Source organism: Prosopis cineraria, unplaced genomic scaffold, assembly GCF_029017545.1.
Source record: "Prosopis cineraria cultivar Desert tree isolate PC_DT_omini unplaced genomic scaffold, ASM2901754v1 PC3, whole genome shotgun sequence".
In the NCBI taxonomy this organism is placed as follows: Eukaryota; Viridiplantae; Streptophyta; class Magnoliopsida; order Fabales; family Fabaceae; genus Prosopis; species Prosopis cineraria.
In genome coordinates, this window is record NW_026555334.1 from 36,606,549 (window position 1) to 36,623,320 (window position 16,772).

General features: G+C 34.7%; 3 protein-coding genes across 3 annotated transcripts; 1 reads left to right on the forward strand and 2 right to left on the reverse strand.

The window, feature by feature from the left end:
- Positions 1–1,675: 1,675 nt before the first annotated feature.
- Positions 1,676–6,266, reverse strand: LOC129305711 (uncharacterized). The gene is made up of 7 exons (XM_054945720.1): positions 5,764–6,266; positions 4,540–4,594; positions 4,008–4,082; positions 3,681–3,772; positions 3,434–3,515; positions 2,523–2,606; positions 1,676–2,203 (listed from the first exon to the last, which is right to left on the reverse strand). The coding sequence occupies exons 1-7, from the start codon at positions 6,075–6,077 to the stop codon at positions 2,081–2,083; spliced, it is 825 nt and encodes a 274-aa protein (XP_054801695.1). The 5' UTR covers positions 6,078–6,266; the 3' UTR covers positions 1,676–2,080.
- A 783-nt stretch (positions 6,267–7,049) lies between these two features.
- Positions 7,050–10,334, reverse strand: LOC129305570 (TATA-box-binding protein-like). Its single transcript, XM_054945565.1, has 9 exons — positions 10,084–10,334; positions 8,453–8,638; positions 8,204–8,291; positions 8,034–8,105; positions 7,834–7,884; positions 7,617–7,661; positions 7,419–7,511; positions 7,209–7,310; positions 7,050–7,127 (listed from the first exon to the last, which is right to left on the reverse strand). The coding sequence occupies exons 1-9, from the start codon at positions 10,332–10,334 to the stop codon at positions 7,050–7,052; spliced, it is 966 nt and encodes a 321-aa protein (XP_054801540.1).
- A 2,137-nt stretch (positions 10,335–12,471) lies between these two features.
- On the forward strand, positions 12,472–16,254 carry LOC129304936 (PHD finger protein ING2-like). Its single transcript, XM_054944786.1, has 7 exons — positions 12,472–12,667; positions 12,777–12,848; positions 13,001–13,227; positions 14,683–14,746; positions 15,329–15,585; positions 15,729–15,767; positions 15,866–16,254. The coding sequence occupies exons 1-7, from the start codon at positions 12,622–12,624 to the stop codon at positions 15,974–15,976; spliced, it is 816 nt and encodes a 271-aa protein (XP_054800761.1). The 5' UTR covers positions 12,472–12,621; the 3' UTR covers positions 15,977–16,254.
- The last annotated feature ends 518 nt before the right edge of the window (positions 16,255–16,772 follow it).

Below are 16,772 nucleotides of genomic sequence, written 5' to 3' on the forward strand. Positions count from 1 at the left end.
CTGTGACTGATAAATTCTATGAACTATTATCATCCCTTTCAACTAGGGTTTGAGTTGAACAAGTAGGCGCTTGGGTGACCACTCACCAAGTACTTGAAAACGAAGCATGAGAAGCTCAGGCACAGATTCTTGCAAGGTGACCACATACATACAGAGAATACATTTTTCTTCAAGCTCAAGTCCTTGTTATGCTATAGTCCTTGAGTTATGGCTGAGAGAAAAAGCTATGGTTTCATGTTTATCAGCACATCTCAGAGAGTAAAGGGGCAGAGAAAGCATGAGTGTAAGGGGGGTCGGGGTCTGATGGCTCCTAGTCATAACTATTAACTAGAGAATTGGATTGAGAATCATATAATAACAACAAATGATAATTTATTCAAGTAAATATTAGTGATGTATCATGCAGCTAATGCTAATAATGTCTCTTTCAGGCATGTCGATAAACGAGTACCATACAAGTGCACATGAAGTGCGAATGTGGATGAGACTGGAAGCAACAACTTGAATAGATGAGACGGGCGGGCCGACGGCATGAGCAGTGACATCTGTGTCCAGTCCAATATTAATTTATATTTCTTCAATTAATTGAAAAAATTAATCAAGGAGATTAGATTAAGGTTATGCATAGAGTGGAACTTACCATGAATTTTACCCCTTTACTCTTATTGAAGTTGAAGGGTTTACTGAAGGGGGAACAAGAGTGATAACAGCTATTTTAATTAACAAGCAAGTAAATTTTACCACTCTTTCTTTCCGTCTTTTCCTTGAAAGGAATACAATTTAGATGTTATAGTACGTCTGAGGTCCAAATGCAAATCTTCAAGTCAAAGAAAAGGTCTACATGCAAATCTCACCTTTTAGTTAATGCATATTTTAAATTTACTAAGAATCTTTAAATAGTAGTTACTGATGTGGTAAAAAACAAATAGCCTCTCCGCCAAAGCCTATATACCCATTGGCAAAGCAATGATTCCTTTTCATTTCCCATCCCCAGCTCAATCATTGACGCACCCCCCATCAGTGTTGCTCTTCATATATTTTCCCCTTCTTTCATCATTGAGCTTTTTTTCATCCCTTATTCTTAAAAAAACTAGGTTTTTGTTCCTGCAATAATCAAGGAGAAGGCAACATTATTGGATCACCATCATCATCATACCCATGCTTTAAAATAATGGGCAACAAATGTTTTCAACATTTCATAGCCACCCCTATAGTTCCATACCCATTGCCTAAAACTGCATCGAAGCATGTGACGCATCTGACCCTTTTTTTTTTTTTGCTGGATAAATATGGCGCATCTGACTTCGAATCATTTACAACTCAGCTTCTAAAAATCAACTCCCATTGAAAAACGTATCAATTCCATATTCCAATACCCCCTTTGAATCAGTGTCATCGTATCAAACACATGAGAATTAATGCCTCAAAAAACCTAACTTCCCTCTTCTAATCAGTTTGCCCTTTTTTTAATTCATTTTTAATTTAAATGGTCACCGCTCATCACTTGAAAAGCATTCCACCTTTTACAGTGCATTCCAGCATTAAAATTCTATTCACATCATTCAATTAGCAGTCTCAACTGTACATAGAAACATTGCAATGATCCGGTTGGGCGTCTTGATTTTAAAGCACTATTCACAATTCACGTGCATCATAAAACTACCACATTACTCTCTTTGAATGCCTCCAAAGTCAAAAGTGGCAATGGGAGGTGCAACAAAAGCTTATATTAGTTGGAAGCCACGTCACCGACATATCTGCAACCAAACCTCATCCCTACACTTACAGACATGCTAAATTAATTCTTTTATATCAATTCTGTACATCAATTTGAGTCAGACACATACATAGCCTTGCTCAAAAACACAGGAAACTACTTTACATATATTTTACAAGATTCCTGAGATCAATAGTGAGTTTGCTATGATTGTTTTTTTTTTTTCCTTTTTAACTAAAGGTTAACAAGTTCTTGTGATTACGAGGAAATTTTCTTTTATTTATTAAGTTTTTGGTGAGCAGGAGCAGATCTAGAAATTATGAATGGATGACATACAGGACAGGAGTGCCCCAAGAGATGAATTCATGGCTCTGAAGAGGACCTTAGATATTGACGCCATTCTTCAGGTGTTCCCTTTCTTATTGTCAACATTCTCAGAGCTGCACTTGTTAAGGGTATGGCAAGTATATCGTAGTCTTTTGGGGCCTGACCAACAGCAGCAGCATTATTCTTCGTTAATGGTGCAATATCGAAGTTAAAAACCATTAATATGATGAAAAACAGGCTGTATGTTTCAGTTGTGTTTGTGCAAATAACATATTAGAGTTTTGATAGTGCCAAACTTTTCTTTGGTAACCATCAATTTTTCTTTTTGAGGTCATATTGGTAGCTATCAAGTTGTCCATTCATTCATAGAAAAGGACATGCACGTCATGATCATACAAGGAACACAGAACAGATAAGTATGGGAAAACCGCTAATAGAAAGAAAGCAAATTCATGGTAGCTAGTAAAGCAAGCAGTACCTTTGGAGCTTTAACCAGCTTCATTTTTGCTTCCTCTAAAGTCCTATGACCTTTCTTCGAGTTGCATTTGACACAAGCTGTAACCTGTTGATATCAAACACTGTGTAAGGACTTGATAAAGAGAGGCTCCACACAGATGGATTTGGATCTTTGGGATTAGGGCTAACATATCTCCTACCTCTCACTCATTCATTTCGATTACCTAAGTTTGCACAAGCCTCCTCTTGAAATAAATGCTTCATGGTGGTGGGGAGAGATGGAGTGGATATCAAGCATAGCCGAAAACTTACATGTTACAATGATTTTCTACTTATGCTTTCTCAAAGGTCAAGTTCACTCTCCCTCGCAGATAACAAATTCATCTAGTCATGCCTTCTGTTCCCCCTGCCTTGGACTTGTTCTGTTTTCCGGCAAGGTTGGTATCCTTGTTTATTGTTGTATTCTTTATTAGTTTTGAATGAAATTTTCCCATTTACGCCAAAATAAGTTCATTTCATCGGAAGTTTTTCAATTTCTCATATTCTACTAGCATTGTTATGTCTCAATCATGCTTCTCAGTCAACTTGTAATAAAATCTAATTAATACCTCACGAAGACTGTTTTCAAACAAGTGATTGCCAAGCACATCAGGGTTCTTTTATTGTCGGTTCATACAACAATGGGCCAAGCCCAGAAAGGAGTACGTCAGGGTTATTTGGTAACCGGATAAAAAAAATTACTGACCCCAGATATTTATTTGCTTTTGGGTTAACCAGCAAAGATCACACAAAACAGCAGTCCTTTTAACACACGTGTGAGTAGTTATGGTACCAGTGCACCCTTACTATACCTTCTACTATTAAGAATTAAGATTACCAGATATGTATATTATATCCATGTTATTCGTATGTAGATCCAACAGATTGTCTTACTAGATTTTCCCATTTCCATTCTCCACCCAATGCAGTAGGTACTACATGGTCAATGGTCAAATGCTCACGTGAAGAGCAATACCTGTTGAAAAGGGAATACATTGTCAGTGTAAAGCTTTATATTTAAATCTAAGCAGCAAAAACAGCAGGTTAACCAGAACCGTTCCATCACTCCACGTATTTGTTGATTTCGGAGGAAGACTTCACTGAAAGAAAACCACTACTCTGCTCAAAAAATAATACTCACTGGCAAGTGTAATTGTCCCGGAATAGTATATTTTTCCGGCTAAGATTACTCTTGACGACTCTTCTTTTCACAACTTGAAGTAAATAAGGAACCTGTACCAAAATAGGAATATGTTTAGCACTTCTGGATTGAATAGCAGATGATTAGCAAGTAAATGTTTTTTTATACGATTAGCAAATAAATGTTTAGTCCTACGAATTGTGAAGAAAGTATGCAGCTCATCTTCAAAAGAAAATAGCAAGTAAGTGTTTAGTCCTAATAGAATAGTGATGAAAGGTCAGAGAAAACAATAGACACAAAAGAATCAAGCATTACTGCATTACTGACCCTTAAGACAGCTGGTATATAGAAAGATCCACTAGGTGAGTTCACCGTTTGATCATAGTACTCTAGAACGTCAGCCTGGATAACCAAGATTTAAAACATGAAACTAAATTAGAATTTACTCAGAGTCTGTTTGGAAATTTAAAGAAAAGTGACGACGTACGGATTCACAGTCAATGTGTATTAAAGTCTGGGACTGTATATAATCACATTGAACATAGTAAGCTGGAAATAAACAAATCTTTCTTACACATATTACTCGAGCAAATCAAAAGTGAACCTCTGTCAGAAATATACTCCGCTTTTAAATGGAAAAAAATCAATGTGATTGGATTAAGTAAAGGCCACAAAATATACTAATGCAACCGATTCACATGCCATCGGTTTGTCTGAAATTCAAGGTAGTTTACTTTGACTTCACACAAATTCTTGCCAGTCTATCTCAAACTAATAAAATAAATTAAACATATAGTTGCATGTATTACTGTAATTACCATAAAAAAAAGGGTTGAAGACTTGAAGTGAAGAATCTAACCTTCTCCATAAACTCCAAACAAATAGCACGTTTCCAGCCTACAACATTGACTGGCCTGGAGCAGGATGGAAGCAGTCAGAACCATAAGCAAACAACTGAGCAGGTCTGTTGATATTTTGGTGACTATACAAGAGAAAATCAGAAGTTACAAACTCCACACTATCCACATTCACCAACTAATTATCAATTTTGGCTCACACAACTACGTTATCTTGAAATCACATTAAGAAATAAACCATATATAAGCGTAGAGTTTAAGATTAATAAAAGGTGTTACTAGAGATGAAATCCAATCTCATCTATCTATATATAATATAAAATTAACAAGAAACTACACAAGCCACGAATAATGTGACTTACTTTAGGCTCTATACAAAGTATACGTCTACAATTTAGTTTTTAAGGAAACAAAAACTGTACGAACTGTGCATTTCCACAAGGGGAAAAGAAAGATTCTTCAAATTACCCACAAATTGAAGAAAGGTTAAAGCATTATTGTGACCATGAATTTTATTCTAATTATATATATATATATATATATATGATTTCCTCAACATAGCCAACATAAAGATACACCAAAAGAAATTACTCAGGACAGATTACCCAGTAACGTTTGAGCAGATAAGGTGACAATTAAGAAAACCAGAATTTATACATCAATACTCACATCCGCCTGCTTTATTGCAGTTTTGAAGTCATGATATTAAGTACTACTGCATCAATTTAAATCCAATATATATATATATATATTCTCTTTAACACCAGTTGACGAATAAACAAAGCTTCCAAAACATTCTCTTTGCTAAACAATCTAACTCTGATCGCTTCTCATATTCTTTCAATGCGACTATCACCTAAACTCAACGAAGTGGTATGGTAGTCTCTTGGAACAATACAACGCATCACAACCAACATCATATTCATACAGTAGAATTCCCAAATTCTGAAACCTCAAAGTGTAGTATAGAGTGATATAATAGCGTAACAGGTATTGAAACGAAGAACAAATGACGAGGTTCAGAATCAATAGGCTGCAGTAAGATAATGCGAAAAATCGGGTAATCCCTGATTACATGAAGTCATGAACCGAAAAGACCGAAATGAATTACCGGAATTCAAGTAGGAGCCTCTGAACCTGACTATTGGAGAAAAAATATAAAATCCTAAAGTATCAAAACATAGACAGAAAGGTAGGCACTTTGATAAAAATGAGGAAAAAGTGACCTGTACGATACATCTAACACCAGGCCTCGGAAACAAGACAAGCTATCGCTCTCAAACTCATCATCATCAGAATCACTCTCATCATAGACACAGTCCGAGGGGCGTGCCTCAGCATTGCAACGGTTCGATTTGCTACTCAGCGATGACGATGAATAGTAAATACTACCTGATGGGCCAAGATACCCGAGCCTTCGTCTGTGGGTCTGAATTGATCTAAACTTATAGTAAAATGGGTCCTTGAGTTCCAGAAGAGACGACACTCCCTCTCCATTAAAGAGTAGTTTTAAGCTGCCCTGTGTCGCGAACTGTGCCATCCCCTTGCCTCCTCCTGCAAAGTTGCAAGCTCGAATCCTTCTTTTATGAGATATATTTCTATAGCTTAATCATAAGTCTCATTGAGGAGGAAGAGAAACTTCAGAAGCAAAGGCATCGTCCTGGAGGCAAAACAATCTCAAGAAAATCGCATTTGATCATTTGGACAAAAAACCGTTACCACATGTTGCCTCTCTCCAACACGTCTCGTAATATCTGCCTCGCTCACTATGAATTGACATATATGCCCTCGATACTAATATGATAAAATGGTTACCTTTTTTATTTATTGAATTTTGTTTTGGCCGAATATTGATACGAGTGTCTCATAAATCTACATTCTCATAAACTTAAGAGGAAAGCCCTTTTGCCAGCATAAAATATTGAATTTGATCCTCCCAGTTTGTCGGTTTTATAGTGTTTTTTTTTTTGGACAATGTCGGTTCTATAGTTCATACAAAATTTAATATCAAGTATAACAATTTTTTAATTTTATATTCGTTTGATATCGTTAACTTTCATCCAGATTGTGTTTGCAAATGGCGTATACACACGGACAATCAATTATTTAATAATATAAAAATATAAATGAATATTTTTGCGCACGACATGAGTAACCAATATTTCTACCTCCATGATTGAATTATATAATAATATAAGCGAAGATGAATTCGCAGTTGTTTTAAGCTACGCAAACATGCGCGAGATGTCGAACGCATGCCTGAAGACCACGGACAGATTTAATCTATACTGCTCAGTGACTATTTATAATTTATCCATATAGAAAACTTCAACAGATCATCACTGATCCATGTCTATAGGATAATATTAATTAACGTCGAAACTGATGACAAATCTCCCAGAAAAAGATCACAGTTTGATCACCGGCGGCCACACCACATTCGTTAGGATTTTTTTCTAATTATTCTAAAGTGAGATGTTTTGAAATCCCAGATTCATATACATAAGGGTCATTAATTCCTAAAAATCTTCCTGAACCCTGCAAGGACGGGATATATACTGTCGAAGGCTTTGTATGTATCATCTCTCTCCTGATAACACGTCAAATTTTGAAACACGGTCAGTTTTGCAGTTAAGGAGAAAGCTAATAATTAACTAAGCTAGCCAGATACCTGGGCTCCCGTAAGCACAACTTTCCCGGACACAAATACGAGGAGTACAATCTTGGGATGTTTCATGCGATATATTAGACCTGGAAAAAGCTCCGGTTCGTACTGCAACTCATTTGTGTTAATATAGTTGACATTATTAGATCACCAGACTCCAAGAACTTTGATATAGTTTAATTAAACAGTAAAATTCTGTGGAAACATATGGCTTACACTTGAAAAGGCAGCGTGTGAACATGCGAGACTTTCAAGTCTGATGGGGAAGTTAACGTCACAGGAGCCGACCATATTCTGAATTTTGAAATCCTGCCACTCTCATAAATAGTTTCAGTATAGAAGGGAACAGCGTAGCTCCTAATCATCATTTTGTATTTATACTTGTTTAATAGATAGAGTAACCGAATAAAGTACCCTGAACTTGACTTCAAACCCAAGCCTTTGGATAATTCGAGCAAACTGACAGAACCAGAAATCGATATCAGTTTGGCATAATTTCAACTATACATACACTACATAATTAAACTGCCAGCCATGGAATCATATATGAATAGCTCATCTCTGTCACTTAATTCAAAGTGAAACATCCGCGTCTCTTCATCGATTGGTTTGCGTAGTACTTAGCATTTACCTTTCTCGCAGCAAGTTTTGAGTCTGCTTCACTTTTCGCACCAGTGCAGACCTGGACAACACAAGCATAAACACGATAGAATTTTTAGCAAGAAAGACAAGAAAGGAACTAAACCCGTTGCTTCGTAGCATTGATGGATTGTTGAGTTCAGGATAACAGAACCCAATATAGTTTCGAGGAGGAGCATGGGCAGCACTCACCACCTTCCCCGAAGAAAAGATCAAAGCTGTGGTTTTCGGTTTTCTTATTCTCATAATGGCAGCAGAAAAACGCTGCAATGACAACATTTGTATCAACTTACTAATAATAAGCAGTGACGATACCTAAATATGATGCAGACATAATTGAAACAAAGTAACATAAGACATGCCTTGGGATTGAATTCAGCATTGCGAGCATGCTGAGCAATTTTCTTCAGATCCAACTCACAGTCCAAGACGAATGTCGCCACAATATTCCTGAAACAGAGCTCCCCATATCAGAATCATGACAAGGACCATCACGGAGAAGTTTGTGATGAAGCATAAGTAAGAGCAGATCGAGCACGCCCAAAAAAAAAAAAAAAACAAGAAGAAGATAGCAGAGACAAAATTGATAGAACAGTGAAAAGCAGACTCACTCAATAACGGGGACGATTGCACATCGATTGAGATCCAACGATCGGACTCCTTGCCTAGTTGCGAAGCCACCACTGTCACTTTCATTCGCCATTATTGTCTGCTCAAGATGCTCTCGCAAATGTTTCCGAGTATGTTTTTGTATATTCTTCCAGCTATGATACAGGCTATTTGATATTATTGATATTCTAGAAACGCATTTCCAAAGTGTTTTTAGACCTTTTTACAGATATTTGGGTTCATGTTTATGAGATGCGATAGAGCTTCTGTTTCTGGGCTTGTGTGGAAAATAGAATCTTTGCAGTGAAAGAAGGGTTTCACATGTTTTTTGAAGGCACAGGATTGAGAAAGTTGAGAAACGCATGCCCCCCATTCCAAGGTTCATTTTCCCTTCTGTATAGTATGTGACACGTACAAGTGTATGTTTTCCCTTTTTTTGTTTTGTTTCCTTTTCTCGTTCTTGTTTGTCAATGCTTCTTCTCTCTTGGAGTGGTAAATATTTGGGAGAATTGCACCAACGCCCACGCAACAGATTTAATTATCAAGAGGTTGCATGAAATATATAAAATATTCTTAAGTCTTAAATCTTATAAATTTATTACTTAATAAAAAGAATTTGTAACTATGAATGCACAAAATTTTGGATTTGAGAATATTTTGTGTATTTTATGAAATATTTTAATAATTAAATCTCTTCTATAAGATTTAGATATAATTTTCTCTAAATATTTCAAATTCATATCCAGGGTCAAATAATGCCCGTTTTAATTATCCAATATTTTATGATTTTCTTTATAATAAGTTTATTGATCACACTATAATTGTCTGGCATGCAAACCCTATGATTATATGGATGTGGTGCCCATAATTCTGGTGAATCAAGTTTATTTGAATGGATATATTGAAGAAAAGATCACAAAACTAAGTCCGATTCAAGCTTACTTAAACCAGTTAAAATACTCAAATTAATTAATTAATATTTAATGTGCATAATATATAAAAAAGGATTAAAGATTTAAGTATTCAGGCTAAGCTAGAATTCACTTGGACTTGATTCAAGTAGGCTTCAAATAAACTCTGCAGCAATAATGTGAGCCTCATGTAGAAGTTTCAATTTTTTATCATTAACTACAATAAATGGATTGAGGACTTTCATTAGAGAGAGGGGTGTCTCCTTTTTCCTTACTATGTACTGATTTAATATTTGATAAAATTACTATTTTAATTTCATATAAAAAATATAAATAAATTTGAACTATTAAATTTTGATCTAAACAATTTAAAGCTGTAACATTTTATTTATATATTTTATGTAAAATTATAATAATAATTCTATCAAATATTAAATCTGAACTGTTAAAAAACTTTAATCTATCAATGACGAGAGGAAAAGAAGAGAAATGGAGATTAAGGAAAAAAGAAACATCTCTCCCCTCTTTCTATGTACGTGGGGGAGGATTAATAATCGCCGTAAGATGTATTCAATGGTCAAGAAAATAGTGGTATATAATTCACTTTCTAACTGCCAGAGTATAGATACACTAGTACACTACGAATTCTAAAGTATCCCTTGTTCAAATGATAGCTTCCAACGTGCCCTCTTTCTCTGTCGACTATTCTAAATCCAACCCACCTCTTTCCTTCCTTGCTTCCATTCTCCATGCATGGATTTAAAAGCTTCGAGTCCGCCAAGGTTTTGTACCTGCAATAACTTCCATTTCCAAGCATTGTTGATGTTTGCTGGTATGAAGAAGCTACCATTGTGAAGTACTTTCTCTCTTGAAGAACATTAAATGCTTGCTGGTATGAAGAAGCAACCATTATGAAGTACTTTCTCTCTTGAAGAACATTAATGTCTAAATCAATGGTTCCTTTTTGTTCCATCTTCTAATTCTGAACCCAACCCCCTCATCCCCAGTTGTTTTCATCTCTCTTTGCTGCTTCTACTATGCCCAAATAAAGATTGTGTTTGTTGCTGAGGAATTGCACTTCAAGGTTCAAGTCCAGAATTGCATTATGGAAAAGGCAAAGACTGGAGATTGAATTATGGATTTAACTGACAATGGAATTGTATTTACAGAATTTGATTAAATGAGATATGGATTTTGTATTGTCTTGTGAATTAGATATTTATGGATTGAATCTACATGCGTGCTGAATCCTTTAATAGTCTAGCTGAAATTCTATTGAATTACTACAAAACTGAATAAATGATGGTCCACAATTATTCTTAATGTTTTTATACTTTGGCAGCTAGGAAGTAAATTACGCACCATCTTTCTTCCTAACCATAGGATACATCTTACAATGATGATTAATCTGCTTGCCAACCACTGCATACAAGTCACTTGAAATAGTTTAGTTAAAATATCCTTTCGATTTTCCTGGTAAAATCTATAACAAAAACAAGATCACGCAAAGCTGATGTACTGGTTGTTTGAGTTCTGAATGCATGCCCTTCAATCCGCCATTTTTTAAACCCTTTTAACTTTATTATGACTTCATTAAATCCACTATTAGAAAAATTAAAATTAAGTAACAAATTAATGACGGTTATCTAATCTATCACTAATTATATGTATTAGTGACAAAAAATTTTATTGCAAACTGAAATTTGTTATTAATTACATGAATTAGTGACCAATTAGTGATTGATATAGAATGTCGTCACATTTTGATCAAATTTTATAAATTTAGTTACTGATTTAAATGCATCACTAATATCCATCACTTGACAATATTTTGAATTAAAAAAATTAATAAAAATGAGCTCAAATATTATATAAAAATAAACAATTTATGATAAATATAGAGGTTCGCATAAAAAAAATCTTCAAATTACTAAATTAAAGAATTACACAAATAATTTTTCTCTTATTATAAGTAAAATATATAATATAAAAATAAAAATATTAACTTTATTATGTAAATTTAAATATAAAATAAAATTTTTACTATATGAAAATGTTTTAATTATAATATAGAAAATATGAAACAATATATATAAACATTTATTTTCATAATATATATTATTTGGTATTAAATGGTATATTTATTAACTATAATAAATATTGAGTTATATATTTATGTGTTAATGTGTGTATATGATAATATATATTATCAACATATTTAAATAATAATATATTAAATATATAAAAATACATGTAAGCTAAATATATGTGTTCAACTAAATAATATATATTAAAAATAAAAAAGCCATCATAGCTCAACTGACTAAAAAAGTTATGAAAAGATAGAGATCTTGGGTTCGAGATAAGGCAACATCACATTTAAGGTGACATTGGAGATTCAATGGCAACAATGTGGCAGGTGGCAATATTAATTCATAATAAATATTTTCTGTCACTAAATTAGTGATAAACTCATTTCAGTCATTAAATTAGTGATGTCATATTTGTGACAAAAATTAATGATAGAATGACTATCACTAAATCTAAAAATTGATCATGGATTTTGCTTATTAGTCATGAATTTGTATATCATTCAATTTCTTTTTTTTTTAGTAGTGATCGGTACTTCATTTCAATAGTCCATTTTTTATTCAATTTTAATCATATTTCTAAACTATATTTTATACTGTGCTTTACTATGGATGGGAGTTAAAATTTAATATTAAAATAAAATGTAAATTAAGTTTTTATTAAATTTTTTAAAAAATACAAATAAAACTGTAATAGGTTAATTTTTCGTTTTATGTCTGTGTGGTCTTTTAGAACATAACATTTTTTTTTTTATCATAACCATGGGTATTCATGGTTAGCGGGAGGGACAAGGACAACGAATTGGTCGTGACATTATTAACAAACTAAATTCACTTCAACTTCGAAGACTTGTAAATGTCTCAAAGTTATATCATGCGTTTTATCCGTTTTGGTCTCGAGTGATTCAAACGTAAGAGTTATTTTGAAGAATGTCTCACCATGGCGGTGCTGTCATTTGTCTGTCGGGAAGGAATTTACCCGCCTCATCAACGGCCATGCTCCCCTACCCGCCTTGTTTCGTTAAATTTTGCCTTGAAACGTCACGCTCATACGACATCGTTTGGCTCTGTCGTTCCCATTGCCAATATTAGCAATCCAGCTCCAGGGCACGCAACTCAAACCCTAGAACCAAACCCTTCCGTTAACAATCACGACAATTACCATTCCATATGGCAATTGCACGAACGGGAGTCTATGTCGACGACTATTTGGAGTGTAAGCGTCTTTCTAGTTCCTCATTTTCTTCCTGAATTTCCTATTTTTTCGATGAAGTTGTATTCGATTTTGCCGCTTCATTTAAATTTTGATTTTCCAATCTCCATAGACGCGAGTACACTGCCTGCCGAGCTTCAGAGGTTACTCAACACCATCAGAGAACTCGATGATCGATCCCAATGTAAATATTCACTTGAGTTTCTTTTTCTGTTCTTGGTATCTGTCACTGATTGTGTGGAATTTTTTTTTTCCCAATTCTTTAGGCCGTTTGCATGTCTTAATGATTGTTTATTTATTAACTTTTCATGGTTGTGACTTATGTGGGTGTCGCAGCTATGATAAACCAGACGAGGCAGCAGACAAAATACTGCCTGGGGCTGTCATCACATGGCTATAAGAAGCCTAATCATAACAGTGGCCATCACTATAATAACAATAATATGAATGAAGAAGATGACATTGCAATTAACAAAATGCGAAAAGAAATCGAGGCAAATCAAGATAGTGCATTTGGTCTATGTACTGAGAAGGTTTTATTGGCAAGACAAGCATATGACCTGGTGAGTTTCACCGTTTTTAAGTTTTGTATCTTGATTATTTATGTTTGACTTTTTTTTATCATATACCATTATTGCATATTTGCTTGCTGAAGTTCGCTCCAACTTTATATCACTGGAGTAAATGTTACTGGGAAGAGCCTCTGATCTATGAAAAGTAATTATTGCTCATATAAAATGATATCTACAGAATTGGGTAGTGAATTATAGATAACATGTCAAGTGTTTCTAAAATATCACATATAATATAGTTAACTCTTTATACTATTCAGCCAAAAACAAAATCTACTTTATACTATGCATGGTTGCTTCCATAAATGGATCCATTATTCTTTGCTTTGTCCCCTCTCGTATGCTACAAAATGTGGCTGTATGCAACTTGGAAGTTTTCTCTTTTCCTTTCAGGCATTAAAGGCTTCTATAGTTACTTAGACACAGTTCACTGTTAACTGCTGAATCAAAGTCAGACTCATTCTTAACAAAACAGTTTTTTTCTTTTTTGTAAAAACAAAACAGTTATAAATCTGTTACATCTGATGCCTTTTCCGATATTTCAATGTGTTCTGGTAGTCTCACCTGGTACTTGATCATAGTCATTTTGGTTTCGGTCGGATATTTATAAATATGAAATATCATCTTCTCCTTTCCCACATAGTAGCTGCAGCCCGGATCCATCAAACAACTATATCACTCTGTATATTTCTTTTGATGAAACTGCACGAGGAAGGGTTGGAACATTTATTCTGATAGAAAAAGAAGTGCTTTAAGCCTAAATAAAGCCCAATTTATAATTTAAAGGAACATTTACACTATCTCTCTCCTTTCTTTTGAGCTTTTACAAATAATTGCCTTATAGCTTATCTATCAGACGCTTTATGATTCTGTGGTTGATCAAGTAAAAAAAACAGCAGTACTTTGGGTCGTAGCCAATTTCTAACTCTGGGCTGATTGTCATGAAGAACTATTCAACGTGGACCTGTCTGATTTACTTTCAGCTAAAATCCTTATTTTCTTTTCTTACATGCCTGAACTAGTACAATTGAATTTCTTTCATGTTAGATAATGTGTGCATGTAGCCTTTATTTGGTTTGGTGTGTTCTACGGTTTGTTCTCCTTTCTGCTGTTTGTGTGATGTTTTGCCGGACAGCATGATCCAGGACACTGAAGAATGTGCTTTTAAGTTTTAACCGTACATGTGCATGCTGTGAGAGAAGAGTTTCTTTGATTGATTATGAGGAGCACTCCACTCAATATTCAACTCTTACAGTTTCCTTGATATGATAAGATCCAGTTTGATTCCATTCTGCCTTCTCTGTATATGATTAAAGATTATATACTTCTTTAATAATACTAGTCAAGAGGAAGTTGTATGATTATTTTTTATTCTTTTTCCTCATATGCGTTTTAGGAACGCCATACTAGAGTTTACTAGTTTCAGTTCTCGTGTATTTGCTCCAGATAGATAGCCATATAAAGCGACTTGATGAGGATTTAAACAACTTTGCTGAAGATCTAAAGCAAGGTAAAATAACCATGTAGTTTGCATGCTGATTTACTGTATCATGCATGCTAAGCCTAAAACCTCTAGAGAGTAAAAGGTTAGGAGAATATGAGAAAACATTACTTTCATATTAATTTTGGATGGTTTATTTACCTGGAAAAGATATGCGCAAGAGTGCAATTAATGGATTTCTAAGGGAAGTGACCATTGTCTTCTCTCCTTCATTGGTGCCCCTATGACTATATACACCCCAGTTGATGTAATGAGTGATGATATATTTATTACCCTATTTCTTATGTAAATAACTATATATATATAGATATATACATCTTTTGTTCAAACGTTCTTGATGATATTTACAAGTATTTTGGAACTTGAAATGGAAGAGTGATGTAGGAGAGTACAGGAATTGGTGTTTCTAGACCTGTATAAAGCAACATATTATGTGGCAGTGGCAACAAAGGCTGGAAACAAATAAAATTATACTACTTTGGAACTTAAGATATTCTATTTTTCTTTAAGAAATAGGCTTATATTCCCTTGGCACGTTATCAAGGTATGATCTTTCTCATTTTGTTTCTTTTATGTTTCCAATTTTGTTAGAGGGGAAAATATCACCAGATGAACCAGCAATTCTTCCCCCATTGCCTCTAGTTCTTAAAAGTGAAAAGCGCAAGCCCATATATGGAACACCTCAATCAAAGAGACCTGATTACAGGGATAGAGACTGGGATAGAGAGCGTGATAGGGACCTTGAGCTCATGCCTCCACCAGGAAGCCATAAAAAAGACTATACAGCTCCTGTGGATTTTGATCAACCAATTGATCCTAATGAGCCCACGTACTGTGTTTGTCATCAGGTTTGGATTTTTCTTTTTTCATAATATATCTAATTTTTGTTCTCCTTGTACTCCAGTATGAGGTAATTTCTCATACCTTTTTTGGTCTTTTCTTAACAAGTTCTGCAAGAAGCTAAAATACTTTTGCTATTTTGATCATTCAGGTGTCTTTTGGTGATATGATTGCATGTGACAATGAAAATGTGAGTATCCTTTACTTTTACTCAGACTTCCAATTTATTTTGGGGGAGGTGGGGTTGGTTGTAACTTCTAGGAGCTTATGTGTGCGTTTTCTCGATAGTGCCAAGGAGGCGAATGGTTTCACTATGCATGTGTTGGCCTAACACCAGAGACAAGATTCAAGGGAAAGTGGTATTGCCCAACCTGCAAATTGCTTCCACAATGTCAATGATCAATCTTTTTGTACCAATTAAAACTGCATCCACGGATACCCACTAATTGTTGTCCCAGTAGTTTTTCGAGATCAGTATGTAAAAGAAGCATAAATTTTCAGACTATATTTATGGAACAAAGGTTTGTCCCAAGCCCCCTCGTCCACTCGCCCATGCTGAAGATACATGTTATTTTTTTGTTAGTTTTTTCATTATTGCGCAGACATTTATATTTGTTGTGGGAGTGAAATCGTCTTCACTTTGCCCTGTATGAAAATGTCCTCAAACTTGCAGACTCTCCATGTACAAACAATATTTTCCCGGTAATAGTTTTGCATTTCATGGCACCCACACTCACACACTATCAAATAAGAGATACAAGTTATTGTTCTTGATTATTATATTCCGTTTGGAGTCTAATTAACCTTCTAGGATCTTATTTGTGCTTTCCTTTGCTTTTTTTTTTTTGGTTTTAAATAAACGATTAGGCTTCTTAACTTAACACAGGACCGAATTTGAATGAACTCTTCATACTTTATTTAGTATTTACAATTACAATTATAATAAGATCTCTTGCGTTAAGCTATTTACAGAATGACGCAACGCGGAGCGAGGGGTCACAATTTGGCGCCATTCTCTTCTTCTTCTTTTTTTAAATAAAAATCGGCAGTATCAAATTATCAATCACCTTCACCTAAGCGTCTGTTTGTTGCATTGCATGCTCGGGCCAGTCGCAGACTCGTAATGGTAGCTGGAAGGTGAAGCTGAATTTTAGGCGCGATTTTCAAATCCCCCCAAAAACCAGTTTCTCAAGCG